Genomic DNA, 27,449 nt, shown 5'->3' with positions numbered 1-27,449 from the left:
GCACTGAGTTTCTTGTTCATTGTGCAGAGAAGAGAGTCATTAGCATCTCCGTGAACAGAAATATCATGTTTTTCTCCATCAGTGTAGGAAAATAAGGTGTCCCTCTTTATTTATCTGCCTGGGTACTCTTCATCCCCCCCCCCTCTTCAGGTCTACCAGCAGTAGTAGCTGCAACCCTCCCATGGCTGAAAGTGGTATATGTCATATTTCCTTTTTACCTGGTTTAAAAAGTAAACAATACAAAGTTATTTTTAGTGCTTTTATATAAATTTAATTATAGCTTATTCTATATCAGTTTTAATATACATTTTATTTTAAATATCTCTATTACTCTTCACAGTAAAGCATAATAAAATTCAGAACACTTAAAGATGGATGAAGAACCAGAAAGAACCAAGCGGTGGGAAGGTGGCTATGAAAGAACATGGTAAGGACAGTGTAATCTGTTCATTGTGTAATATATGTGCTGGGCTATTAACCATGTGTTTAAAATGAATTGTTTTCTTTTTCAGGGAGGTTCTCAAGGAGGACGAGTCAGGATCCCTAAAAGCCACAATAGATGAAATTTTATTTAAAGATAAAAGAAAAAGGTATTTCTTTTTTTGTTTGTCCAGTGCTATCAGATTTAAAAAAGGGAAGTATAAAAAAATACAGGTCTGTTTGTTATGCATTTGTAGTATACTTACAAGTGATTATAAAATAATAAAAAAAACACAATAGATATTCGTTACCAAGCATTATTTTTTTTTCTTTCTTTCTTACAATCAAAATGCATTTTCCTGCATTTGGGAAAAAATAAATAAATTAATTTTCCAATTTATACTTGCCACACAAGAAAATGTATCAATTTAAAAGAAAATTATATTGTCAGTTCGCAAAGATTAGCACACAGGTTATCACTCAAAAGGCACCTGTGCCCACGCCATGCACATTAACCCCTTAGTGACATAGATTCAGAATTGTTTTTTGGGTCCTGGGGCAATTTTACCATGTGTTTGTTTAAAGGAGAACTATGAGGTGAGTGCTTTTCACTCACCTCATAGTTCTAGCCGACCTGTGACAATGAGACTGTCACAGGTCGGCTCAGTAGATCGGGAGGTGAGCGAACACATGCCGGTGTTCACTCACTTCTCGATCCTGTCATGGCTCTCTGCCGTGACAGGGGAGGGGATGGATTCCCCCCTCCCCGCTCCGATCCGCCATCGCTGACTGGTGGAACGGACGGGGGAGGGGGCGGGTACAGCTGGCTCTGCCTCTAGATAGGCAGAGCCAGCTGTCACTCATGCAGCTGGACAGATATCAATGTCGGCATCTGTTCCGACTGCGGCGTCTCAGTATACCGCGAGCTGTAGCCCGCGGTATACTGAGCTGAGGGTGACGGGAGGACGCCAGTTTGTGTCCTCCCGTTACCCTAAGGAGAACTATGGGGAAAAGCCCTGACCCCATAGTTCTCCTTTAATCATAATTTCCATCTTCCTCATTCTCTGCACCTACACATATCATAAACTGTTTTTTAAAGAACAAAATGGGCCTTAATTTGATGTGACATATATAAATTGTAATTTTATTGTATAAAAAATTGCACAAAAAAAAAAGGATTTTTTTTTTTTACAGTTTTGGCAATAATAATATGTACATAATTAGTATAGCTAACAGTAATTCATAATAAATTATTTTATTTGTCTTGATTTTATAGCGTGTGTCATATGTCTGGGATTTCAGTTTATTTTAGGAGTTATAGGTCACAAAAGTGAAATACAATTTTAGTTTGGAACAATTCTAGAATGTGTTATGTTTGTCTCCTATTTTTAATAGTCTCCTCTGCACTATATTTTCTTATCATTTTTTTATTAAACATATTTTTTTTTTCTTTTAACATTTTTAAAAACTTTATTTTTTTATTTTTTTAAACTAGGGGGCACTAAGGGTTTTTTTAAATTTAAGGGGGCTTTGATACTTAGTATCTCTGATCTTTATCGCTGTGATCATAGTACTGTGACCACCTAATCTACCTCGACCCAGAGGGACCCAGCAAAAGCAGTAACTCAATGAGCGCTGGTCCCTCCACGGACCAGCACTCATTCTACTGCCTGACAGGATTATCCTGTCACCGGTCATTAATGAACTGAATGATTGTGTTGGTATTAACACGTCATTGGTAAAGAAGGAGTTAAAACCAACTCCAGGCTCCCTTGTTCCTTTGACGGCCAGCAGTCTCCTATGTTGTCATATACTTTTGAATGTGGGTCAGCCTTTGTGGTCCTCTCATACAATGCAGGACTACTTGTCCTGCATTCTACATGATGACGTTAGAGAACTGCGACCAATCGGAGCATAATACAAAACATGTACACAGTGCTCTCATTCAGATGTTTCCTACTTCTTTTGATGCACCTTCTAATTGTCATATCTGGCTATCTCAACTGTGGGAAGGTGAATTCTCTCCTTGTTATGTATAGCAGGGTTTTTCCATGCCTGCTAGAGGTGCGGCCTGTACCCTAGCATCTCCCTATGCATGGTTTACAAAAGGTTTTAAGGAAAGTATAAAATCCCTTTAAATTGATGGCCAGGAAGCCAGCAAAACAGTTGGTGGTGAGGTAACATTTGTATTTGGCAATATACATGTAAAATGCAGTGTATGATTTATATGGATCTGTTTCTTTTTTACAGAGTTTTTGAGCATCGTGGACAAGTTAGACTTGGAATGGTAAGGAGTTATTTTAAAACTTTTTAAGGATTTTAAAATAAACTTGAACTACATGGGAATGCTGAATTGTTAGTGCTCCTAGGGATGGTGATCAGTCAGTGTGCGTAGTCTGTCCACTAAGCAGTTTTTTCCTACTGTATCACTACATAACATTGTATGCTGATTTAGAAATATGTGGCTCATGTATACAGAGGGAGGATTTGGTTAGACTTTCCAGCAGTGAAGCGATTCCTCAAGAGACTTTTTCCACCTTTTATATTTTTGGGACATTGTGGCCACTTTGTCGTCCTCCCCTTTTCTCTTTTTTTTTTTCTTTTTTCAAATAGTAAGAAATCTGGAGCATTCACTGCTTTTTATCTTCTTTATTGCTGTTTCAAACTAAAGCTAAGTGAGGATAAAAAGTCGAGAGTGTGCTGAATTCCTACTCTTAAACAACCGTTATCTAAGCTAGTAAAGTAGGGTATACACGGGACCCGCAAACATTCTTACGAAAGAAAATCAGCAGCGCTTAGCGATTGTTGTTCAAAAGTTCATTTGATTTTATTTAACATTTATTTTGGAATTAGTCGAGTTTCCCGAACGAAAACCACATCTACTGCCCGTTCAGCATTGCGGTCATCGGAAGCCCGCCCCTCAGCGGGGCGTGCTTTCGATGATCGCAAGTACGATTTGCCTGTCCAAGATGGGCAGATCGTACGAGCTTTTAATTAGCTTACAACCATCACAAGTCAAAAGTCTTGCAATGGTTGTAAGGTGTATGGGAACCTTAACCATGCATACCCTATATCCTGAGCAGACACCCCTGTATTTAGTAAAAGCACTTGCATATTGTCTTGAAAATCCTACCTGCCCAACCCTTTCCCCCAAATCTTCTAAGGATTGTTGCAGAGATTAAAAAGCCAGTAGCACTTTCGGGATGAAGGTCCCCATCCGAGTCTTTGCCCTTTTCCGCAGAAACTGGACAACAAATATAGTATTTTTTTAACAGAGTGTAATTTTAAAGTTTGAATTTATTTTACTAGATGCGTCACTTGTATGTGATCATTGATGGGTCAAGAACAATGGAAGATCATGATCTGAAACCTAACAGGCTCGCATGCACACTGAAAGTAAGCTGACCTTACCCTTTAATTCATTGACGCACTGTTTCCCAAACCTGTCCTAACACAGGCAGGTAAATTGCATTGCAGACACTTTATTTACTTAACTTGTGCCACTGTAATGTTACCTGCAAAACCTGTACTGATGGTGGAACCTAAAGTCACAAAGAAATCGTTGTGCATGTTTATTATTATGCAAGTTTATTAAGTAACACTGAGTTTGATCAAATCAGGACATGCAAGTCTTTACTTAATAAAGGCAAAACAAGCCATTTACTAGTCTCTGGTTTTGTAAAATTCTAACTCCAGGACAGTCTCTTTGAGGTTTTCTGTAAAATATAAGACACTGGAGATGTTGCCTATAGCAATTACTCAGCTCCCTGCTGTCTTTATTCTAGTAGCATTTAGAATATGATGTGCTATGGTTTAATTTCCTCTTTTTCTAAGAAATACATTTGTAAGAGCACTGACTGTCCTGATATAATAGTAAACTATAAGCATTGGTTAAATCGGCTGATTTAGTTATGGGATTTCTTACCAGTCATCTTCTTTTAAAATGCAGACTGATAAAATCATACAGTATAGCGATCTTACACAAATCGAGCACAGGGAATATATAAAGCTTATATTTTCAAAATATAATTTCTTAGAATACATTCTATAAATTATATTGTTCTATAACGTAATGTTTTTATTGTGTATATACTTTTATATTTGTTTAGAGGAGAACTATGAGGCGAGTGAAAATCACTCAGCCTCATAGTTCTAGCCGACCTGTGACAATGAAACTGTCACAGGTTGGCTCAATAGATCGGGAAGTGAGCGAACACATACCGTCGCCCGCTCATTTCTCGATCATCTCCCTGCAGAGAGCCTTGACTGTCACTTACGGCTCCCCGCAGGGATTCCACCACTCCCCTGTCCGATCCTCTAGCGCTGACTGGCGGAACGGACGGGGGAGGAGGCGGGCACAGCTGGCTTTGCCTCCAGATAGGCAGAACCAGCTGTCCCACAGCTGGGTGGATCCAGATAGTAATGTTGGGATCAGTCACGGCTGCGGCATCTCAGTATACCGTGAGCTGTAGCTCGCGGTATATTGAGCTCTGGGTGACGGGAGGATGCTAGTTTGTGTCCTCCCGTTACCCTTAGGAGAACTATGGGGTAAAGCACTGACCCCATAGTTCTCCTTTTAACAGAAAGTTCTCATAAAAGAATGTGGTGTTGATGAAGTCTCAGCACTGTAACTCAGTTTATATTAAGGACCATACACTGTCTTTGGGCTAAATTCTGGTCTCGCGCAAGTGAATGTTTTGATAGGCTGCAGGCATTAAAATAAATTAATTAAACAAAGCCTTACTGACCTCTGCCTCTACACATATTGCGGCGTAATTCATCCTAAAATTACAGCAGGTAGAAGGTTGCAATGCCCTGCTATCAAGAAAAAAGACAGGGGAGTGAAGCTGTGATATCTGTGCAATTATTTGAGGATTCTTTTTTCCACAGTGACTGCAGCTACAGTGGTCGGTGAAGGTCATTTTAAAGCTAATTTACTAATTAATAAACGTATCTAAATATTTGAATGCCCAAAGTCTGGGTACAGGTGCTCTAAAAAACAAAATAGATGCTTTACAGTTTGTTATACTTCATGGGCAATTTAAATGAATTAAGTCAGCTCGCCATTAACATACACTGAAATAATTGTTTCATATACATTTTCTCTTTCCCTTTTAGATGTTGGAATATTTTGCGGATGAATATTTTGATCAAAACCCTATAAGTCAGGTGTGTAACCATTTTATATTTGTTACATAAAGTCTTATTATATTTTTTTTAGCATTGACTGTACTTACAAGAACAGCATGTTATTATATTGATTCGTTTCTATGTGTTCGCAACATTCGTTCCTTTTGTAAATATCCATTTCTTGTGAAAACTAATACAGCTTGCTTTTGATATTAGTATGCAACGCTTCTGAGATTAACAGTGCATTGACCTGTGATTTGATCCTAAGGGTCTATTCGCACAACTTTCACCCAAGAGTCACACTTTTTTAATGGGAGTCAACTGGATACTTGTGGGAATCCTGGATGAAAACATTTATAAATAGACTCCATAGCATCTTTTTTATTAATAATACCAACCACAAAAGAGCAGAATGGGATTTTTAAAAATGCATTTAGAAGGTTATTTGTATGCTCTATGAAAGAATCGTACAGTGGAGCTCTACTGCCACTAGGTATGTTTCAAGCATAAGGTTTTGATAACCTTTATATTGTTCCAGTTCATCCACAGATAAGGGAATTTCCCTCTTTGGCTTGTGAATTTTGCCATACTTATCTGATATACCTGGTCATAATAGTGTTGCACAGTTTGGAACTGTGTACCAGCTTATATACAAAATATAGGATCACAGCTCAGTTTTGAATTTTTCTTCCTTGTCAGCCTTAATCAATGTTCACTAGAACACATATTGAGTTTTAGGTTACAGAACCGTATTACAGACAGACAGAAATAAAAACCTGACACCCTGATATAGAGATTGCATGTTTAAATTAGTAATATAGAAATGTCAGTGGTTTAGGAGTGATAAATAGCAGGCTTGTATTTTAAATAAAACGCCCACCTTGAAAGTAAAAGAAATAAAGAATACATTTGGATATTTAACTTCTAGAAAATGACTGCCACATTGGAAGGGTTCTGTAGTAATGGAGCTGGTGGGTGGGTTCATTGTTTGGCTACCCATCGCCCTGTAGCTCAGAAATGTTCACCTCCTTCCTCTTCCCCGAAGAACACACACAATGTTCACAGTCGGAGGACTGACTGGCCTTTCCAGGCTGCACTGGGAGGAAAGGTGAAGTTACTAGAGGGAGGAGGAAGTGGTCGGAGAGCCCAGAATATCCATGCTCAGTCTTTCTGCTTGTCTTTTGCATGTCCCGACAAAGTTGACAAGGGGAACAGGAAAGCAGTGGTGGAGTATGCAGTTGCACAGTTGCTAACTGGCAGAAGGGTACAGTGTCTTGGGTGTTATGGGTTCAGTGTTGGGTGCTAGGAGGCAAGGAGCTCCAGAGTCAGTGGTTTAGTAGTGTTGCTGGGTGACCAGAAGGGACATTGGCTGTGTTGTTGGGGTATAGTGTCAGGGGTGCTGTGAGGCAATGAGGTTTAGAGTAAGGAGTGCAGGGTGTACAGTGGTTGGGTGGCAGAGAGATGCAGTGTCAGGGTGTAGTCTCAGACTGCCAAGGCTACTGGGTTCTTCATTCTTTCTGCATGAGCCTACAGACTCCCTTGCACATACCAGCAATCAGCACTTGACTCAGGAATATTCCCATCATTATTGTGGCTTTCTTCAGAACATCATGTGAAATGTAGAAGCCACAAATAAGTTATTAGTGATGGGATGCTTCCTGTGCTGGGAGCTGATTGGTGGTATCTGCAAAGATCACTGCAGACTAGAGAAGATGAGCACCGCTGTCACTGAATGCCAGGCCCGCTCTGGTTGTAGTGTAGAGTTTTTGTGATTACCCAAAATACTGCCAATACCTGCCGTGTGCGCAATAGCAGCAGTAAGATAATATCAATAGCAGTGACACACTCTTCAATTTCCAGCCTGTTCAACGAATGGGCATGCTTTTGCTAGTACATAATAACATAAATAAATAATGCACATTTGATGATATGAGACAATTTGGGTGCCTTGTAAAATGTATCCCTTGGTTATATAACAAGAATATACACACTATGCCCTCTAGTGAATATAAACATATACCTCCTAAAAGCAGCAGTTTTTCTGTGAAAAATTGTATGAAGGACTAAGTAACAATAAGAAGTGCTAAATGTTTCCTAATAAAACCTTATGTGCACAATAACAAAAATAGAAAAATTATATATATATATTTATTTTGTTTTTAAAAACATAAGGTTTTATTAGGAAGCACTTAACACTTTTCTTTATTGTTACTTAGTCCTTCATACAGTTTTAGGATCTGTATAAGCGTAAGAGAGGACCGGATGACAAAACAAGGCAACAGCATCAATAAAAAGAGATCCAAACGGGAGAGAGGGCATTCTAGAACATGCGTGATGATGTCACTTCTCTAAAGACCTGCCCTACATGTTTCATCATGTGGACTTTCTCAGAAGCAAGATACGCTGTTAAAAGCTTCTTTGATTTAAAAGGTTACGTTTATTTTCATGATGGTACATTGAATTATCCATTAGCTTTGTATAGTCAGGCAGCACAATATCTGCACAAGATCACTTGCCTGGTACATTATGAAGGAGTCTTTCTCTTATTCCTTTATTCACCATGCAATACAGGTTAATTCCCCTTGGCTTCATAATGGCTTTAGTGTAGGGACAAATCAGTGATTTCATCAGGAAGTTGTCCCCACAGGAAATCCCTAGAAATATAAGAAGCTGAAATTGCTATACTTTTTTTTTTAATTAAACAGTTTTGTAAACAAACATCAACCATAAATATTCAATAACATTTATAAACATACAAAAAACAAAACGCACCAAGTGTCGATCGTGTGCGTCCCGACATCAGAAGCAGAAATAGTCACTAGAATACAGTCATACAGTTGTGGAATCACCATGATAGGCATATAAACATACTGGACACCCGCATAAGCAGAGGATGCAATAGCAGTGGTAAACATATTATAACCACATTGAGAGTACTAAAGGGACACAACCAAAAAGTAGTAGCTACTGAGCTCTAAAGTTCAGCCATGAGGACCAAACTAAGGAGAATTTACTATCAAGCCCCTTCCTTTGGTACGTTACATGTTCGAAGGCAATAATCCTATCCAATTCCAACATCCACTCCGAGACAGATGGCGGGAAGTGCGATATCCATTTACGTGCAATGAGTCTCCTGGCAGTAAATAAGGCTCTATGAATAGCTGTCCTCAAATGGGTAGACAATATGGGGGAATCTATTCCCCCCTAAGAGGCAGGTAAGCGGAGACAAGGCAAGGGAAACGTTAAAGACTGAATTAATCAGTGCAACTATTTGGCTCCAATACCTGACTAGTTTGGGGCAGCGCCATAGTAGATGTCTTAATGAACCCTGGTGCAATCCACATTTCGAACAAGACGGATCATCTCACACACCAATTTTAACCAGAAATTTGGGTGTTCAGTACGATCTATGTAAAATGAAAAGTTGGGTGAGGTCGGTCGGTTGCAGCGAGTGAGGTCAAGGGTACGTTATGGAGGATGTCCTCCCAAAGCTCATCAGTAATAGGTCCGATATCCTGAATCCATCTATCTCTTGCTTTAGTCATTAAATGAGAGGTAGAATTGTTCATTAAGTTAGAATATAGAAACGAGATAATACCCTTCGTGCGTGTCGACTGAACCAGTGCATCTAAAATCGAAGTGAGGCAGATAGGTGGAGGAGCCGCCCCAAATTGAGATGAGGGCATATCTAACCTGAAGGTACTTGACAAAGTGTCTGTTATTGACGTTATGTGGAGACTCTAATTTGGTGAAGGAGAACAGAGAACCATCGACGTAGAGCTGGTCAACTTTACGTATCCCGGTCCTACTCCATGCAGCAAAGCCCTGTATATTAAACAGCTCTGGAAGGTACTCATTGTTCCATAACGGGGTGTATCTAGTACAACTCGTAATACGAAGAATGCCCTTCGCGGCAGCCCACACCTTGTCTATCAACTGGATAATGGCCAGGTGGGAAACCTTTTTAGTGTATAACTTTGTTTCCAGCGAACTCAGCGGATCTAAGCTGAGTAAACAGAAAAGTGGGAAGGGAAGGCATCAATGGTGTGGGATTCATACGTTCCCAGCCAGAGAGGTGCTGCAGTTGGGAAGCGAAAAAATGGAGCCATGGGTTAGGAAGAACTAAACACATCTCCCCCCCCGATATTTTTTTGCCTGTGTAAAGTTTCCAGCTTGATGCAAGCCTGTCTCTGTTTTCAGATGAGGTCTCCAAAGATACCATTAATTTGTTTTAAAAGTTTTCTGGGGGATCCAAACAGTGGAGTTATGCAAAATGTATAGAAGTTGAGGCATCCAGTAATTGCTATAATGAAAGAAATTGCCATTTCTATTTTCTAAATCTTTTTGAACGACCCTTAACTATGTCACATTTTTTAACACTTTCAGATTGGCCTCATTATCACAAGAAATAAACGAGCTGAGAAGCTAACAGAGCTTGCTGGTATGATAAGTATACTAACATTCATTTTCACACAGTACAAATAAAATGTGTTCAATTAATTTTCGATTGTGGCATTTAAGTGAGCACTGCACCATATATGAACTTGTGTGGGTCAGTTACATCTGTATAATAGCTGCCTGGTAGCATCTGGTAGAGTGAAGATGACAGATCTGACTCTTGTGGGTCAGCAATTCTCATTTTAAGTGCCGCTGACTCTCATGAAACAAAGTAGACACGACATCTTCTATACTCTATGATGCTGACCAGCAAGGCAGGAGTCTGCTTTTAAGATAAGATAGTAAGGATAATGTTTTACAATTTCCTATCAATTTACAAATAAATAAAATACAAAAAAAAAGATAAAATCCTGATTTCAACAAAAATGTAATACAAACTACACAAATCCTAATAAAAGAGATGAAACTGAGAAACACTTTTAAAATCATGTACGGTTGAGATCTGTAAAAAAATTAATTAAGGCAACTGCATTTGCTGTATTTTTTCTTGAAGATGTTTCACTGGTCATCCGACCAGCTTTCTTCTTGAGAAAACTGGTTGGATGACCGGTGAAACATCTCCAAGAAAAATACAGCAAGTGCATTTGCCTTGGTTTATTTGTTACAGATATACCATGACCTGGATGAATGAGTACCTTCACAGATAAACCTGTAATAGTTTTCTATTACATCAAAATTGAATCTATAAATTTTTAAGGACACAAATTCATCTTCAACAGGTTTGTTTAAGAAGTCCGAAGTACTGTAATATCCAACAGGCAACCTGTAACCTCCTCATCCTGATACCTGAAGAACAGGTGCTACAAATTTGATTGGCTACTATTGGTCACTGTGTGTTGCAGTATAAGAATGTGGAGCAAATCAGGAAGTAAGGAAGTACTGCTTGTTGAATGTTACAATCTAGGGAGGAAATTAAGTACACATGAGCAAATTACAGATCTGATAACGAAGCATGCATTCAAAAAAATGCTTATTCTACTTTAATGTGCAGATTATGGTGCACTTGTTATTATGTGTTATGGCAGTGCACACGCAACCCCCAAAAGGGAGCACGAGTTTCTGGAGCATAACAAAGCACTCCATGGAGTAGATTGGTATTAATCTGAATAGCTAGGAAAAGGGGAATGTACTGCAATTTGTTTGCTTTGCATTGGCAGCCTGACTTTTAGCTGATTTACTCACGGCAGCTCTCCTCCTCACTAGAGGTTGGAGTGCCAGTCAACACATTGCAGGAGTTGAAAGTGCCTCTTCAAATGTACAGTGTGTATCAAATCATAATAATGGGACAATAATTCCACAGATGTTTAACCGCTTGAAAACCTCGGCTATAGCAGATATACACTAAAATACTTCAAAGTTTCTAAAGCGTATCTACTACACAATGGGTAGGCAACCTGGTGCTCCAGCTGTTTTGGGTCCCATGAGGCATTGCAAGACTGACAGCCACAGGCATGACTCCCAGAGATAGAAGCATGATGACATTTGTAGTTTCACCCCAGCTGTAGTGCGGAGGTTGCCTACCCCTGTTCTACACCCTGCTCCTCTCCTCCGCTGCTGCTCCCCCGCAGCAGTGTTGACAGCTGGGACTTGCTATTGAGGAGAGACAAAATGCAACCACTCTTGTGTAAAATGGCAAATAGTTTCATTGTTTCATTGTATTTACTATTTTATTCATATGTAGATCAAAGGTGTGGCTTTTGATCTGCATATGACATCAGTTAAATGAACTTTACCAGTGAAATAAAATGTATTCCTATTTAACCCTTTATTAACTTTTAGTGACATTAAACCCTCGGTTTTCTTTTTGCATGTATCTACTGCTAGCAAGTAGTAGATATATGCAAAAACATGAAGAAGAAAAAAGTCACCAAAAAGTGTCTAGGTTACCTGTGTTTCCACCGCTCGCTCCCGTCCGCAGATATGAAAAATTCTCGAGCAAGCGTGAAGGATCATGGGGCGGCGGGCGCATGCGCAGTAGAGATCTTCGGCCGGCAGAAGAGTAGAGACACTGGGTAAGTCAATGCAAGCAGCCCGGCAGCGTGCACGCGCACCGACTCCGTGGGACATGGAGACAGAGGAGTCAGCGCTGGATCAGAGACCGGCACCAGCGCTGGAGGGATTGCTGAAAACTACTAGAAAGAAAATGATCGGATCAAGGGGCATCATTTAAGGTAAGTCCTTAAAGCAGCGTGGGGGGGCAGGGGGATTTTATCCTTTAATGTCACTTTAACTGAAATCAGCCCTAACTTGTTTTTTTCCTCTCCTTCTTCCATTGGCTATTATTTTTCAATTTTTTTTTTACCATAAATATTTTACCTTTTTGTGTTTTTAATTCGTATTATTGAAATATAATTTAAAAAAAGTTTTAATTTGCAAATAACTTTGTACCAGAAATGTCATTTTGGTTTCATTATAAAGAGGAACAAAATAAAATGTATACTTTTTATGTACATTAACAGTACTTATTTTAAAACGAACAATGGTCAAAATAGAATAAAACACATTTTATTTTCCATTTTCGTAAAAAAAAAAAAAATGTTCAAGACAATTTTGCCACAAGAAAGTCTTGTTTTTTTAAAATGATACAATACATGTTACTAATGTATTATCTTAAATTATGATAATGTTCTCATTGCATGAACAGGCCTATAAAAGGAATGTAAGATCTAATCTGCTCCATAATCATGGATCTTTATTTTCTGTTCTCCAGGTAATCCCAGACAGCACATAGCTGCCCTGAAGAAGGCTGTAGACATGAGCTGCAGTGGCGAGCCATCTCTTTACAACTCTCTCAACCTTGCTCTGCAGACACTGAAGTCAGTAACTGTGTCTTTTTAGTGCTTGTCAATACAATTGTGCAAATACTTTGCTAAGTGATCACTCTGGACATTTGCTAGTTTTATAATTAGGGTGCTAAACCCCTAATCCATCTCCAACCGTTCACTTAGACTTTAAGACCATTATAGGAAGGATTTTTATATAGCTTAGTTTGGCCACCAAGAGAAATTGGTGAGGGCTACAGCATACCACTGCTAAATTATATTGATACAGTAAAATGTGTGTTTTAACATTTATATTGACCATTTTGTTTCATGTTCGAACATTTTGTTATACATATAGGTTCTGCTTCTTGCTTACTAAATCGACAAACTAATAATGCTTTACTGCTCTTGTCTATCAGTCAGCTCAGCCATATTATAAAGAATCCAATCTTTCATGAGCATACTCAAAAATCAGTGCAAGAAGCAAAGCACTAAGGCTGGGTTCACACCTGGGCGTACGGAATATGCCCGTGTGCCGAGTGTTTTTATCGCGGTAAAAGAAACAGGCGACAAGCGGGCGTTTCTGAGGGCTATCCGGCTGTATCCTAATGGATACGCGTGGCAAATACGCCCCAAATAAGCTCCTGTACTTCTTTGGGCGTAGGGCGTTTTACAGCGCGTTCCTACGTGCTGTAAAACGCCCAGGTGGAAATCATGCCCATAGGCAATTATTGGTTTTCACATGTTGAGCGTTTTACAGTGCGTAGAAACGCGCTGTAAAACGCCCAGGTGTGAACCAGGCCTTAGTGCGATGTGTACTAACCTACAAACCAATCAGAGTCGACTTTACTGAAGTCAAAACAATACAGTATGGAACCTGATTAGTGGTTAAGGTTACTTCTATTTGCACTGGTTTATTGCACAAGCCCAATTGGAATCTGATTAGTGGTTATGGTTACTTCTCTTTGCACTAGTTTATTGCATAAGCCCATATCTAATTATATTACCAGAAGAGCTGTCTAGTAAATATCCTTCTTGAATCTGTTTGGCACACATGTAGCCACTAGAGGAAAAAAATGCACAGCTATGTAGAAATCACCATCATGAAATCATGGAACAGGATGCATACACAGATTACCATAATTTGATCATGGAATAGGATCTATACACACATGACCATCATTTGATCATGGAATAGGATCTATACACACATGACCATCATGAGATCATGTAATAGGATCTATACACAAATTACTATCATGAGATCATAGAATAAGATCTATACACAAATTAGCATCATGAGATCATGTAATAAGATCTATACATAAATTACCATCATGAGATCATGTAATAAGATCTATACACAAATTAGCATCATGAGATCATATAATAAGATCTATACACAAATTACTATCATGAGATCATGGCATAGGATCTATACACAAGTGAGATCATAGAATAGGGTCTATACACATATTACCATCAAACTTGGCAAACTTAAATTTTTTGAAAATCTTTTTTGATTGCAACTTGCTAAAAGTATGTTTTTATAGGTTTTGTGTGAAACCTGTGTAACTCTAATTTTTGTTTCTTGCACAAAGTGGAAAAGCTTGATCTTTTAAAAAAAAAAATGTTTTTGTTATGTAGACACATGCCTGGCCATACCAGCCGTGAGATCCTGGTGATTTTTAGCAGCTTGACAACATGTGATCCATCCAATATATATGATATGATAAAGGTAATTGATGTGTTTTCTAACTTTATCTTTAACTTTCTCAAATTATTATAATATGCCCCAGATACAGATATCATGTTATCCACTAGGCTGCACAGTGTTTGGGCGACAATGAAGTGCACATTTATCTTGTAAATATCTAAAGTGATGCCAGCAATATTTCCAGATCTATACATCTAGAAAAGCTCATCCCTGGCATTCAAGAGAAAAGTAAACTTTAATCTGATCAGAGGGGATATGAGTGATATGCTAGAAATTACTGGCTCTGCTGCCAGGAGGAGTATAATAATATTACAGTGACTATAGTGTATAATGCAAATCAGGTTGTTTTTACGTTGTATTATAGGCATGCTACAGCTAGCTATGAAATACATTTCCCCTTAGCCCTTTCCTTGCCACCGTCAGTGGCTTTCACCTATCTGCTATAAGCTCATGGTCGCTTTAGCAAGCATAAACTTATATCAGAAGGGTTCGCCTGACGGTAAATGAATAACTGTCATCAACGGCTGACATTTGGAGACCAGGAACGGAAAGCAAACTAATGCTTAAATGCATTGCTGATGTCTGCAGCACTATATGATTTTTGTTAAATAGGGTTTAATAACACGTTAATGAATGTGCTGCCTTAATGCAGTGCACGGTAACTTGCGACATAATGCGTGTAAGCCAACTGCAGTAGACAGCATAGGTGTAAATAAATCTTCTAGAACATAGGTACTTTAGATACTTTAGAGGGTGGCTGGATCTGCAGGTTCAAACTTGCTGTCCACTGGCATCTCTGTGTCACATTGCACATAAATATGAATGCTTGGCATTGTCTAAACGTTTGTTTTCATAGGGCAGTGTGTTGGACAGCATTTGGGGCAGCATCTACTGACAATGTTTGTGGGCAGGTTTATATTCAACATTGTTTCGAAGGTGTGATATTGATTCTGAAATTGTTCTGCTACCTCATTTTACATTTTTTGTTTTCCTTTTTTTTTTCCCTGTCAGTGCCTGAAGGACAGTAAAATCCGGGTATCTGTCATAGGTCTCTCTGCTGAGGTTCGGGTCTGCACTGTGCTCACTCGAGAAACTGGTGGTGAGATATACTTTTAATAGCTATATGGTCCGCAGTAATTGTCATATTTTATTATTGGTATTTATATAGCGCCGACAATTTTACGCAGCACTTTACATGTGCACATTCACATCAGTCCCTGCTCTCCAGGAGCTTACAAACTAAGGTCCCCATCTCACATGCATACATACAGGGCCAATTTAGAAAGGAGCCAATTAACCTACAGCATGTCTTTGGAGTGTGGGAGGAAGCCGGAGGAAATCCACACAAGCACATGGAGAACCGGCAAACTCCTTGCATATAGTGACCTGGCCGGGATTCGAACCAGGGACCCCCAGTGCTGCAAGGCAGAATCCGCTACGCCACTGTGCTGCCCACTAGCTGCTGTAAGCTGCTGTTTATACCACCTAAATATACAAGATTTTTCATATTCACTTGATACTGCACTGCTTACTATTTGTTAATTTTCTTAAAAGGTTATCGGAATCCTCTGCTTTAATTTATGACTGCAGCATTTCTAAGCAATGCAAACCAATACAATTTGCCAGTGCACATACTTAAATACATTCAATATGTTATGCAAATAATTTGTCATTGTAAACATGATCCCACTTCAGCGTAATGCTCCAGTGGAAGATTTGCATACACCTTGTATTGGATTTATAATGTTTTAGGCCAACTGTATTGTGCTGTGTCCTTAACCCAGTTGACTGACTAGCCTTAGTACCACACATAAAATAAGATCACATGTCAAAGCCAAGGCTGAGGGTGGGAAGGGAAAAGACAGTTTTTTACACTCTTTGTCCGTACACCTTGAAGAACTAGAAAAGTTGGCCTGCTCTGTTAGCATTTCGGTACTAGCCGCACAAACCCAAAGCAGGTGAACTGTATGTACTTGCTACAAAATGCAAAACCTGTGCAGGGACAGCAACTTTGAGGAGTCAGATTGCACTTAGAGTCAGCATTATGATGAGTGAGTGGCTCTGTTTCCTCCCCTCTGCCTTGCCTGCCTTCCTGTGATTGTGCAGAAATCTTGCTTTCCATCCACCTTGCAGCAGCTGATTTCTGACCTTTAGAGCATGTAATGCTACAGGTGACACAAATAAATGCTAAATGGGCAATTTATCTGTATCAAGTTATATACTTATTTACTGGTACCTTTTTACTGATTGTCATTCATGTCTGCTTACTGTACAGTAAATTATTTGAATACATATACATGGATCTTGTGATTTTTCTTAGGCGTCTATCAGATCATCCTGGATGAGAGTCACTACAAGGAGCTCCTAATGCATCACATCAGTCCACCTCCAGCAAATAACAGTTCTGAATGTTCTCTGATACGGATGGGTAAGGGACCTTTCATTCCTTTCTGATTATGATAAAGAGAGGTGCCCTGTCACCTGTAAGTGCAGGAAACAACAGTTTCCATGGGTTTTTGGTCAAGATAATGGAGTCTGCTAAGCATTCATATCACTGAGGATCAAGTATTTGGCTCCATTCTTTTTAATAAACCTTCAAACAGTATTTATAAACAGTATTTCTAACCTTCAAACAGCAACTGTAAGCAACAAGGTAAATTAATCAATAAACTACTAAAACTCTCTACTGTGTGAGATACAGCAAGCATACTAGAGTAGGCGAACTGAGAATACCTGACCTGCACAGACACAAGGTTCAGTGGTTGGTATCCCCAGAATGCCAGATTAGCAACAACCAGAGGATTTTAGTTAGTTCCAACATTGAAAGCAATGTAGTAAGAAAGTTTAAAATCGTGATATAAAGGGGAATCGGGTTTAAGAACAAAATGTCTGATAAATAAGAAAGGTTGGGTTTTAGTTAGGCAAAGGGAGGAAACAACAGTATTTCTGCAGCTTATAATTCTGTATGTTGGTTAAATATATTTTTCATTTCTATTGTTTATACTATAGGCTTCCCTCAGCATACAGTCGGTTTCCTGTCTGATCAAGATGCAAAGCCTTCTTTCAGTATGGCGTATGTATCAAATCCAGTGTAAATAAGACAAAGCTTCAACATTAATCCTTTAGTTTTCGCACTGACTGCCCCTAGGTGTAGAAATCCACAGAATAAAACACTGATTATTATTGAACAACTTTACCCAAAATGTAAAAACAGTGTTTAAAAATAAAGAATACAGCACTAAATACATGTTAATTCAAAGCAAATATGTGGAATATAACATGGGTGCAAAAATGGAAAAAAGGGCCTCAGTCATGAAGGGGTTAAATGTCTGGTGATCTTGCAAGTGACTTTACCTTTTCTCCAGCTGAATAGCCTACACAGAATTCAGAGCTGGCTTTTTGCCTTCCTTGGTACTGCAGACAATACTCCCCCTCAAGGAATGGGTGTACTGTATAACACCAGTTAACTCCCCAACCAACGCTCCCCCTCCTCCCCGAACAGTTTATTGTGTGCAAAGGCAGAGCTGGTGTTTAATAATTATGTTACAGTGGATCACAGCCGGGTAGCTGTTTACAGTCTCTTTTTGAATTTTTAGGCTTCAGGCCTAATAAAAAGTTAACCACTTGCTGTCCATGGCTGTTCCTGAATGGCCGGACGGCAGCCTTATAGGAGCTGGAGGGCGTCTTAAGACGTCCTTCTCCTTCCACCACACGTGCGTGGCGCCCAGCATGCACACGAGTGGGGAAACTGTCGGAAATGTAAACAACCGGCGATGGCTGTTTAAATTCAAGCGATCGGGCGTCTCTAGAGATCGCTTGTAGTAGGTGCCCCCCCCCAGTACACAAGTACACAATCTCCCTTTGGTCTCCTCTCCTGTCCCCGAATGCAGGAAGTGACTTATATTACATCACTTCCACATTCCTCTGTCACTCTCTGGTACAAAAGCCAGAGAGAAGCTGATGAAGCAGATCTCTGCTTCATCAGCTTCCCTGGGGATCCCTAGGTGACATTAGGGGTCGGGGAGACCCCTGATGTCTCCATAAAGAGGACCTGTTATGCTAATTGGCTATCACATAGGGGGTTTCTTAGCCCCCTATTTGATAGCAGTAAAGTTAAGTGTAAAAAAGAAAAGTTTAAAAAAAATTAAAGCATAAAAAAACGATGTGACCCCCATCTAATAAATGTTCCATAACATTTTAAAGGGAAACAGGGTTTTTTTCAAAATTTAGGGTACTTTTTTTTGCTATACAGTAAAAAATTAAACCCAAGTGGTGATTAAATACCACCAAAAGAAAGCTCTATCTGCCCCCAAAAAATGGTATAAAATTAATTTCAGTACAGGGTTGCATGATGGAATAAATGCCAGTTAAAGTACCGCAGCGCTGAATACTGAAAAATGGCCTGGCCAGGAAGGGGGTGTAACACCCTGGTCTTCAAGTGGTTAATAAAAAAATGAAGAAAGTCTGCAATGTGAGTCATGAAAATGTGCACACATATACATAATCACTGCACCTCTTCATTACCACAATAAGTGCTAATCACTGTTTAATGCAATTCTTTATGGTAATATACCCTGGCTTATGCATAGGCTTGCAAATAATGATAAATATTTTCTTTCTTGTTCATTGAGGAACACGGGAAGTCATCCACTTTTGTGTTATAGCTGCCAACAGGAAGATTGGACACTGGCAAACAAACTGTAGGACAGCCCAGGATAACTCCCCTGCTACCAGCATGCTGCAGTTCTTTTGCTAGTATCCTAGGAATATGGTTATCTTCTCTCCAGCTCTGATGTTGGAAAGACTAACCTATGTTTGCTAGGACTCTTTTTTTTTGTGCCTATCTTCTATTTTTGTTTTGTGTCTGGATTTGCCAGTTTAGAGATGCCCCCCCTTAATTGCTTCACTATCCCAATGTTTAATAGTTCAGTATATTATTATAGTAATGCTGATTTTCAGGGTAGAGCATTATAGTGTAGTATATTATATTGGGCAAGTAATGCCTATGTATAAAAAATAGTTTTTTTCTGTTTCAGGCACCTGGATAGCACTAATGAGCCCGGCCTGACTTTAGGAGGCTACTTCTGCCCACAGTGTAAAGCAAAGTACACTGAGCTCCCAGTGGAATGCAAAGTCTGCCGTGAGTATATGAACACTTTAATTAATTCATCAACTGTTACTTATACCAATCCATTCGCCCAACAGTTTTTACTATGGTAAAAGAATTTTTAGAGCGGTATTAACCTCAAAAATGTCTTCTTACTTTTATTTGTACGGTAGATGGAGAAATTTACAAACACATTTCTAAAACCCAATTTCCTTTGTGGCTGTAAATGATGTTGTTCACTGTTGAATGAATCCACAGCCATACAAGAATCAGGGCAGTCTAGCCATTTATATTCATGCTAGGGGATGTTTGTAAGTCTTCTTCGTGTCTCCTGGCTCAGCCTGTTTAGAAGGAGGATGGCTGATCCTGGATAGATTTCCCTGCTGGTAACCATTCCCTCCCTCCAGTATAAGCCGACACATGCAGTGCTTCCTCCTCCTTGCCCATAGGGACAAACATGCAAGTCCACCTGATGGGCACTTGCTTACAAAACAGTCTTTTGTTAGAAAAAAACAATTTGGATACATACACATCCAGTTGCCATCTTCTGTTGACACTTCCAGGCCTGTACTGTTGACATGAATGTCTTTCCTATTTTTGTTTTGCTGCTCTTATAACTGAACTTTCCTTTTTTTTCTCTGCCAGGCCTTACTTTAGTGTCTGCTCCGCACTTAGCACGGTCGTACCACCATCTTTTCCCATTAGATGCTTTCAGGGAAGTTCCTCTTGCAGAATATAAAGGGAAAAAGTAAGTTTTTTTTCCCCCCCATATCATATTAATAAAAAAATCTTATACATTTAGACAATTTGTAATTTCTCTGGCTCATGTCAGAGAAGTGTTTTGAGATGCTTCAGTTTTAAAAGAAATCTTTTAAGATGGATTTGTGTTTTACACATTTGAAGATTTCATCTGCCGTGGTAGCGGACTCCCAGAAGAAGTGCTAGTTTTGGGGCAGACAAATCACTTTAATACTGCGGAGGTGTTTCTTGTGTCCCCCGAAACTAGCATCATTTCACGGATTTGGGCAGTGGCAGCCTCCACCACAGGACAAAGTACACATTGTGTTCTGTTTAATTAAAAATCACAGCGCCATTTTTTCTGAAATATTAAATTCTGCATCCATTCCACAAATGCTCATGGAGAACGTTTGAAGAAACCAAAATTATACTTTACCTGACATTGGCCCTAAAACAATGTCACTGGTTTCCACTATTATGCATAAAAAGTTTAAGGTAATTATTTATGCATTGTTCTCCTAGAAATGCTTTTGAGCTGGGTGGAATGAAAGAGCAGGGAAGTCCTTTAAAAAAAATTAATCTCTATGAATTAAAAAAATACTTATGCAGTGTTTTATTTCATTTGACCTATTCAAGGTATTGTCGAGGCTGTGATGGAGAGATAAAAGATCTGCAAGTAAGTATCCTCATTTTAAAGTGCAGTATTTTATTTATTTTTTTACTTGTTCCTTTTTTCTTGTCTTTATCTCATTCTTAGACTGTAAGCCCTCAGGGGCAGGGCCCTCCTTACCATCTTGTCTTGAATTGTATTGTGATTGTAATGTCTTCCTTACATTGTAAAGCGCTGCGCAAATTGTTGGCGCTATATAAATCCTGTATAATAATAATAATAATTTGTAGCTACATTGAAATAGACATTGCAAAGTACAAATCAAACAGGTGTGCTACTTGATTGAAGTAACCCCTTCCTAATGCTCCATTCACACCTAGACGACACGTATTAAGCGCGTCTTTTTTGAGCGTTTTGCGCGCGTATGTTAAGTCATGAGTTTTTGTGAGCAGATCTTGGCACATTCATGTGAAGAGGCAAAACGTGCAAAAAAAATTGCGCCACGTTTTTTCAAGAGTTTTCTATTGAGTCTATCGGGACAAAACGTGCTGAATCTGCCCCAAAGTAGCTCATGTACTATTTCGAGCAACAGTCATCTCGTGATGCTGTCCTGGAAGACTAATGGAAATAGAGTTACCGGTAAGTCCTAACTCTGAATTTCTGCTTGCGGCAAAACTCACATAGAAATGAATGTGATTCCTTGGTTGGATCGTTTTGTCGTGCTGAATTGGCTATGACCATAAGCTTAGGTGTGAATGGAGCCTTAGAGAAATGTGCCAGTGCTAACCTCATTCTCGCAATGCTTGTTGGCTAACTGCCATGCTGACCCTGCGGCTTTAATACAGTCACAGACTGGAATATACAGCTCAGGAAAGTCAGAGGTCCTTATTTGCATACTTGTTCTGTGTTCATGAAACAGTAGATCAGCATGGCAGCCAGGGAATTAGTATCTGCTGAAAAATAGGTCAGCAATGGTAGTCTGTAAAGCTACACAGGAGTGGGAAGCGGATTCAGGGCAGAAGTGATTCAACATGAACTCCTTTCTGCTTTTGCATGTTAAATGGCCACTCCAGTGGCTGATATTTTACTGTGAATGTGTCTGCGGGTTCCTGAGACATAATAGCAACCCTTGTACTTCTACTAATAATCTTCAGGATGTATTCTTTTATTTCTACAGTGTTTTCTACTCTGAAACAAATGTGCAGTTTATATAGCTTTAGAAATACTCCATTCCTTAGAAAATCTAGCCAGTGTTGAATTTGGAGGGGGTATTTGTGCTTTTAGCACTTTTTTTTTCCCCAGCATGATCTTTTCCATATGTGGTCTGGCCAGACCCTCCAGTAACTGATTTGTGTCCAATAAGGTATAGACAAATTACCAGGGCACATGCATAACATTTTAACTTATGTGTTTCTATTGTTATTTGATAAACTATACAATTTTACCAAGTTTGTTTGACTCATTCCCAAGGAGTACATCCCTATGGGGGTTATCTTCTACTTTTCTATACATTATTTGGGTTTTATACCCCTTGGGAATTATTTTGATTAGATTTTTGAAGCATTAGTAAACTTTGGGAGCTTTGACCACTTTGGTTCACCTTATATGGGGACCCCCTATTATATATTTTTATATATATATATATATATATTTCTTTTCATTCTTTTATTTGTACAGCGTTTTCTACTTTGAAACAACTTTTCAGTTCATATAGCTTTAGGAACAGTCCATTCCTTAGAAAATCTAGCTAGTGTTGAATTTGGAGGGGGTATTTGTGCTTTTAGCACTTTATTTCTTTGGGGAGAAGAGAATACAGCAGTGAGTTGGTGTGAAAGCTTTGTCTATGATGCTTATTTTGTGGTTTAAAAGTCACTAGAGCTTAAGGATAAAAACCAGCACTAAGCACCTATGTTCTTACCTGTACATTTTTCAAATTTGTCTGTGAAGATTTCTGATCAGTTTAAGAGTTCTATTTGGAGTCAGGTTTTAATGCTTCTTGCTCTAAATCAGTGGTTCTCAACCTGTGTAACCTCAGGACCCACATTTGTCCTTGGTCATTAAGTCGCGACCCAAGTCGCACGGCAATGGAATGTGCAGCATTGCAGTACCGGGCATTTGGGTGCAGTTTGATCAGACTCTGGGTGGGAGGTTCGTTTGGTGTGTCATTCAAATTAATTGCAACACAACGCACCTTCCACACCAGAACACACAGTAGTCGCGATTGAGTGGGACAGTGCATTAATCGCATGGGACTGTGATTAACGCACTGTACTAGTGTGAATGGACCCTCAAAAACACTGACAAACACACACCAAAAAAAATTACAATTTTTTAAATGTTTTTAAGATCCACCCAGTCTCCCTTCCATATGAGAACTTGAGTGGATCCTTAGCAGCCTGGTGTCAAGTGTGGGCTGCTCTGCTGTGACGGAGCTCCATCCATATGTGCATTGCTGGTACAGCTCCCTTGCACGCCCTGTAGAGGTGCTGGGAGCCAGAATGTGACGTCAGAAGGGCTGGATTTCCCACAAGGCCAACCAAGGCTCGGCCTTGGGGCAGCAGGGGTGTGGAACTGTTATTTCCCGCTGCCCAAGCGGGTAGTTGTGTTCTACATTTAGCCATGCTTTGTGCAAGCAGAGCTAAATGTACAGCAGGGAAGCCGCTGCTTGTTTTGTACAAGTGATCTTAGCGACATTATATACAGCCTGCAGGTCTCCCATTCTCCATGCTTGGGGGAGTTGGCAGGCAGGGGGGCGTGTTGAGGAACCTGGCCTTGGGGCAGCAGAGAGAGTAAAGTGCAGTCCAGACACCTCTACAGGGAACGTATGGATGGAGCTCCCTTGTGGCCATACTTCCAGTCCACCCTACCTCAAGCTGACACACAGGGCCATATTTTGAATGGCCGCTCAGCACAAGAACTGACGGTGCTGCGCTAGGGGGAGGCTGAGAAGTCTCTCATTTAGCAGAAAGGCATGTCACGACCCACTGAGCAAGCTGAAGTTGCATACTTGTTGTCACTATGTCGCCCAGAAGAAGGGACCCTGCGTGGCCCCGAAACGTTGGCTGTTTGACGCATGTGACGATTGAATAAAAAGTGCTTTACTTCTTGCACACATCATCGAGTGCTGGTGACTTCTATTATGGACTGTATCTGACACCGCGCCATCCGTGTTGTCACTTTTAATCGATTATAATCGATTATGTCGATTAGTTGTTGCAGCCCTAATCCACTGAACATGGGGTCGCGACCCACTTTTTGGTGACGACCCACCAGTTTGAGAACCAAGGCTCTAAATGATGCCTTGTTTTGTTCCTGTCTAAGCCCAGCAAATCGTAGATTATAAGAGTTTATAAACTTACATTCGTAACTTTACATACATAACTTTGTGAGAGCTTTTTGCGTCTGGTAATTAGGAAAACACGAACACTGCAAGCTAATACTGAGACAGATCTGGATTATAGCAGTTTGGGCAGTTTAAGGGCTATGGATAACAATTCATACTTGCATAATGGTATGTGGTACATTTAAAGAGGTGTAGAAGTGTTCTCTACAAATCCGTCTCTGCGGCGCCATCCTCTTCTCAGATGTCATCAGAGGACTGGCTGCCTCTTCCAGGTTCTTTCAGCCGGCATGTCATCCGGGGGGGTTGGCTGCAAGAACCAGGAAGAGGGTATCTCAGGAGCCTATTGGCAGCCATACGTCATTCTTGCATAGGTGAGAATCCCAAAGTTGTAGGGAGGGTTCCCTGAAAAGAGTATTTAACCTCTTCCGGGCCGCTATACGTCTATAGACGGCGGCCCGTTAAAGTGGTTAAAACAAGAACACGGCTGCTGCAGCAGCCGTGTTCTTGGTAGCGCTTCTAACAGCAGGCAATTGCTGTTGACGTACAAGCGATCCGGCGTCTGTACAGCTGCCGGATCGTTTGTACTATGCGGTGCCCCCCACCCCCTCCGTTGGCTTCCCCGGGCACCGATGTCTCCGTGCGGCTTCCAGCCACTGATCTCTCCTCCGATCATTGGACCCGGAAGTGATGTGTATTACATCACTTCCGGTGTCTCTCTTACAGTCTGCGGCTCTTAGAGCCAGGAGATGAAGCTGAGGAAGCAGATCTCTGCTTCTTTGGGGTCCCTAGGTGACATTAGGGGAAAGACCCCTGATGTCTCTATAAAGAGGACCTGTCACACCCTATCTGCTATTACATAGGGTGTTTGTCAGCCCCCCTATGTGATAGCAATAGGGTTAGTGTAAAAGAAAAAAAAAGTGTTTAAAAATTAAAGTAACATATAAGAAAAATTTAAAAAAATGCAAAAAAAAAAATGTTTTAAAGTCCCTCACCCCCCACATGCACACACATACACAAGCAAACACGCGTCGGTGCGCCTACGTGCGAAAACAACAATTGCGCTACACATGTTACATATCGCCACGAACGTCGGAGTGAGAGCAATAATTCTAGAGCCATCAATCACTGTTAGCACTAAGCTGATGAGAGGTAAAAGTGTTTAAAATGTTCCCTATGCGAAATTTGGGGTATTGACTTTTTTGTGGCAAACGCAATTTTAAGGCTTGACGTGTTTGGTATGTATTTACCCGGCGTGACCCCGTCTTTCATATTTTACCAACAAAATGGTATGTTTCTATGCACTAAATTTTAATTCATTTTCTTTTTTCCTAAAAATACTGGTTTGATAAACATTTGCGCAAAAAACGTGCGACAAAAAATTGCAACTAGCATTTTTTTATTCTACAGGGCCTCTGCTTTCAGAACATATATCATTGTTTGTGGGCCTGAAGCTGTTTTCTAGCCAAAAATGTATATTTTATCGTGTGCGCATATAGTAAGAACATGCCCCAGACAGCAAGTGGTTAAAAAAGAAATAATAATGATCCAATTGTTAGTGAATTGGTGGGTAGGAGTGAAATGAGAGAAAGTGAGTGGGGAGGGTACAAGTCCGATTTGTAAGTAGCGGTAGTAATTCTGCAGCATAGAGCAGAATGTACAGCTAGATGTGTCATTTCAAATGTCCGTTGCTCTGTTTTTCTGCAGATCTAATGCCTGTGGCTGCTTTTATTTAGGTCTGTTTTAGTTATTTTTGCTGCATTGCTTTGCAGTGTTTGTAATGTATTCATTTTTCTTCTCAGGTTTACATTTGCAAGGTGTGTCAGTGTGTCTTCTGTGTGGACTGTGACCTGTTTATTCATGATTCTCTGCATTGTTGTCCTGGATGCATTCACGCACAGCCAAACCCTACCGTAGTATGATATCACCATCTCTATGGATCAAGTCACCTGCTTTTAAAGAAAAGCAATATGTGGACTGTGCCGATTTCTGTCAATGAAAATAGACATTAATGCTTTAAGATTGTGTAATTAATGGGTCAGTCCAACCAAAAGAGATATCTTAAGTAGAGGTGGAAATGAAGGGGAGGCGGCCCCTGGTTTTCTTGTATTCTGGGATTAGGATGGTGGAGTGCTGAACTCTAAGCTTGGAGGAAGTTTGGAATAAATACATGTTCCATGTGCATTTTTATAATATTACACAAATTAAAATCTTGCACACAGAGTGGGAACTCCTCAAAATGGCTACAGCAAGTATGCAGACTCGGGTACTGCAGTGCAAAGAGCTCATCAATAGAGACTATTAATAAATTGTCAGGTGAGTAACACTCCAGCCTCTACAAAGGGAAAAGAAAAACTGAAAAATATGTGTATGCTGGACTGACCTTTTTTGCTTCAACTGTAGCTTTCCAAGATGCTGCAACAATGTAATCTACACATTCTTTTCAAAATACTTTCACTTGTATATATTGTAAAAACTTGTTTAATAGTTACTTCATAAAAAAGAAATACCGTATATACTCGAGTATAAGCCGTCCCGAATATAAGCCGAGGTACCTAATTTTACCCAAAAAAACTGGGAAAAAGTATTGACCCGAATATAAGCCGAGGGTGGGAAATGAGGCAGCTACTGGTAGATAGATACCAATAAAATTACATGAATATTTATTTAAAAGAAAAATAACCTTGCCGCACACCGGAGCAGCAGTGACGCGACGCTCGGCGAGGTAAGTAAGATGACGCGCTGGCGCTGACTCGAGTATAAGCCGAGGGGGGCACTTTTCACCCAAAAAAATGGGCTGAAAATCTCGGCTTATACTCGAGTATATATGGTAATGGCCAAATGCACCCTTGTTGGTTGCCATTTCTTCCTTCACAGTTCTCTGTCACTGAAAATGATTGAGGCTCTTGAATTTCATGACATTGGGCCTCACTTAGAATGCATTCCATATATGATTGGGCTGTTTAAAACATACAATCTGTTGGAGCTCTGTGATGATGAGTGATAAATATCAATAAATAAAGCACTCATGAGAACTCCAGGATAAATAAGCAGGGGCCGTTGGGTGTGGCGGTCTGGGGATGTAACTCTTACTCCTGTCCTAGGCATCAGACTATGTGCGAAATGTTATCACTGTGGTTTTTGTATCAGAGGATTACACAAATTAT

At 39.9% G+C, this 27,449-nt stretch overlaps 1 protein-coding gene across 2 annotated transcripts; it reads left to right on the top strand.

Moving 5' to 3' along the window:
* The first annotated feature begins 337 nt into the window (after positions 1-337).
* LOC108801654 (general transcription factor IIH subunit 2) lies at positions 338-26,365 on the top strand. 2 transcript variants are annotated; one of them, XM_018573552.1, is made up of 15 exons: positions 338-427; positions 513-590; positions 2,671-2,707; positions 3,730-3,816; positions 5,539-5,589; positions 9,937-9,991; positions 12,719-12,824; positions 14,418-14,508; positions 15,499-15,586; positions 16,808-16,915; positions 17,497-17,560; positions 19,524-19,627; positions 20,240-20,342; positions 20,969-21,004; positions 26,081-26,365. In XM_018573552.1, exons 1-15 carry the CDS (start codon positions 372-374, stop codon positions 26,202-26,204), a joined length of 1,188 nt encoding a protein of 395 aa, XP_018429054.1. In that variant the 5' UTR covers positions 338-371; the 3' UTR covers positions 26,205-26,365. The 2 variants fall into 2 exon arrangements, with proteins under 2 accessions (XP_018429054.1, XP_018429053.1); XM_018573551.1 differs by having other exon boundaries at positions 20,969-21,008; positions 26,085-26,365.
* Positions 26,366-27,449: the final 1,084 nt, after the last annotated feature.

The sequence above is a fragment of the Nanorana parkeri genome, unplaced genomic scaffold, assembly GCF_000935625.1.
Source record: "Nanorana parkeri isolate BGI_ZX_2015 unplaced genomic scaffold, ASM93562v1 scaffold2422, whole genome shotgun sequence".
Taxonomy (NCBI): Eukaryota; Metazoa; Chordata; class Amphibia; order Anura; family Dicroglossidae; genus Nanorana; species Nanorana parkeri.
The sequence above is the reverse complement of the archived record's forward strand: the minus strand, read 5'-3'. Positions and strand labels throughout refer to the sequence as shown.

Excerpts from the sequence above, each read along its gene's own strand:
- LOC108801654 (XM_018573552.1), top strand. The coding sequence starts at position 372 with ATGGATGAAGAACCAGAAAGAACCAAGCGGTGGGAAGGTGGCTATGAA. Across the intron at positions 9,992-12,718 it reads GAAGCTAACAGAGCTTGCTG|GTAATCCCAGACAGCACATA; the intron begins GTATGATAAGTA and ends TCTGTTCTCCAG. Across the intron at positions 12,825-14,417 it reads CTTGCTCTGCAGACACTGAA|ACACATGCCTGGCCATACCA; the intron begins GTCAGTAACTGT and ends TTTGTTATGTAG.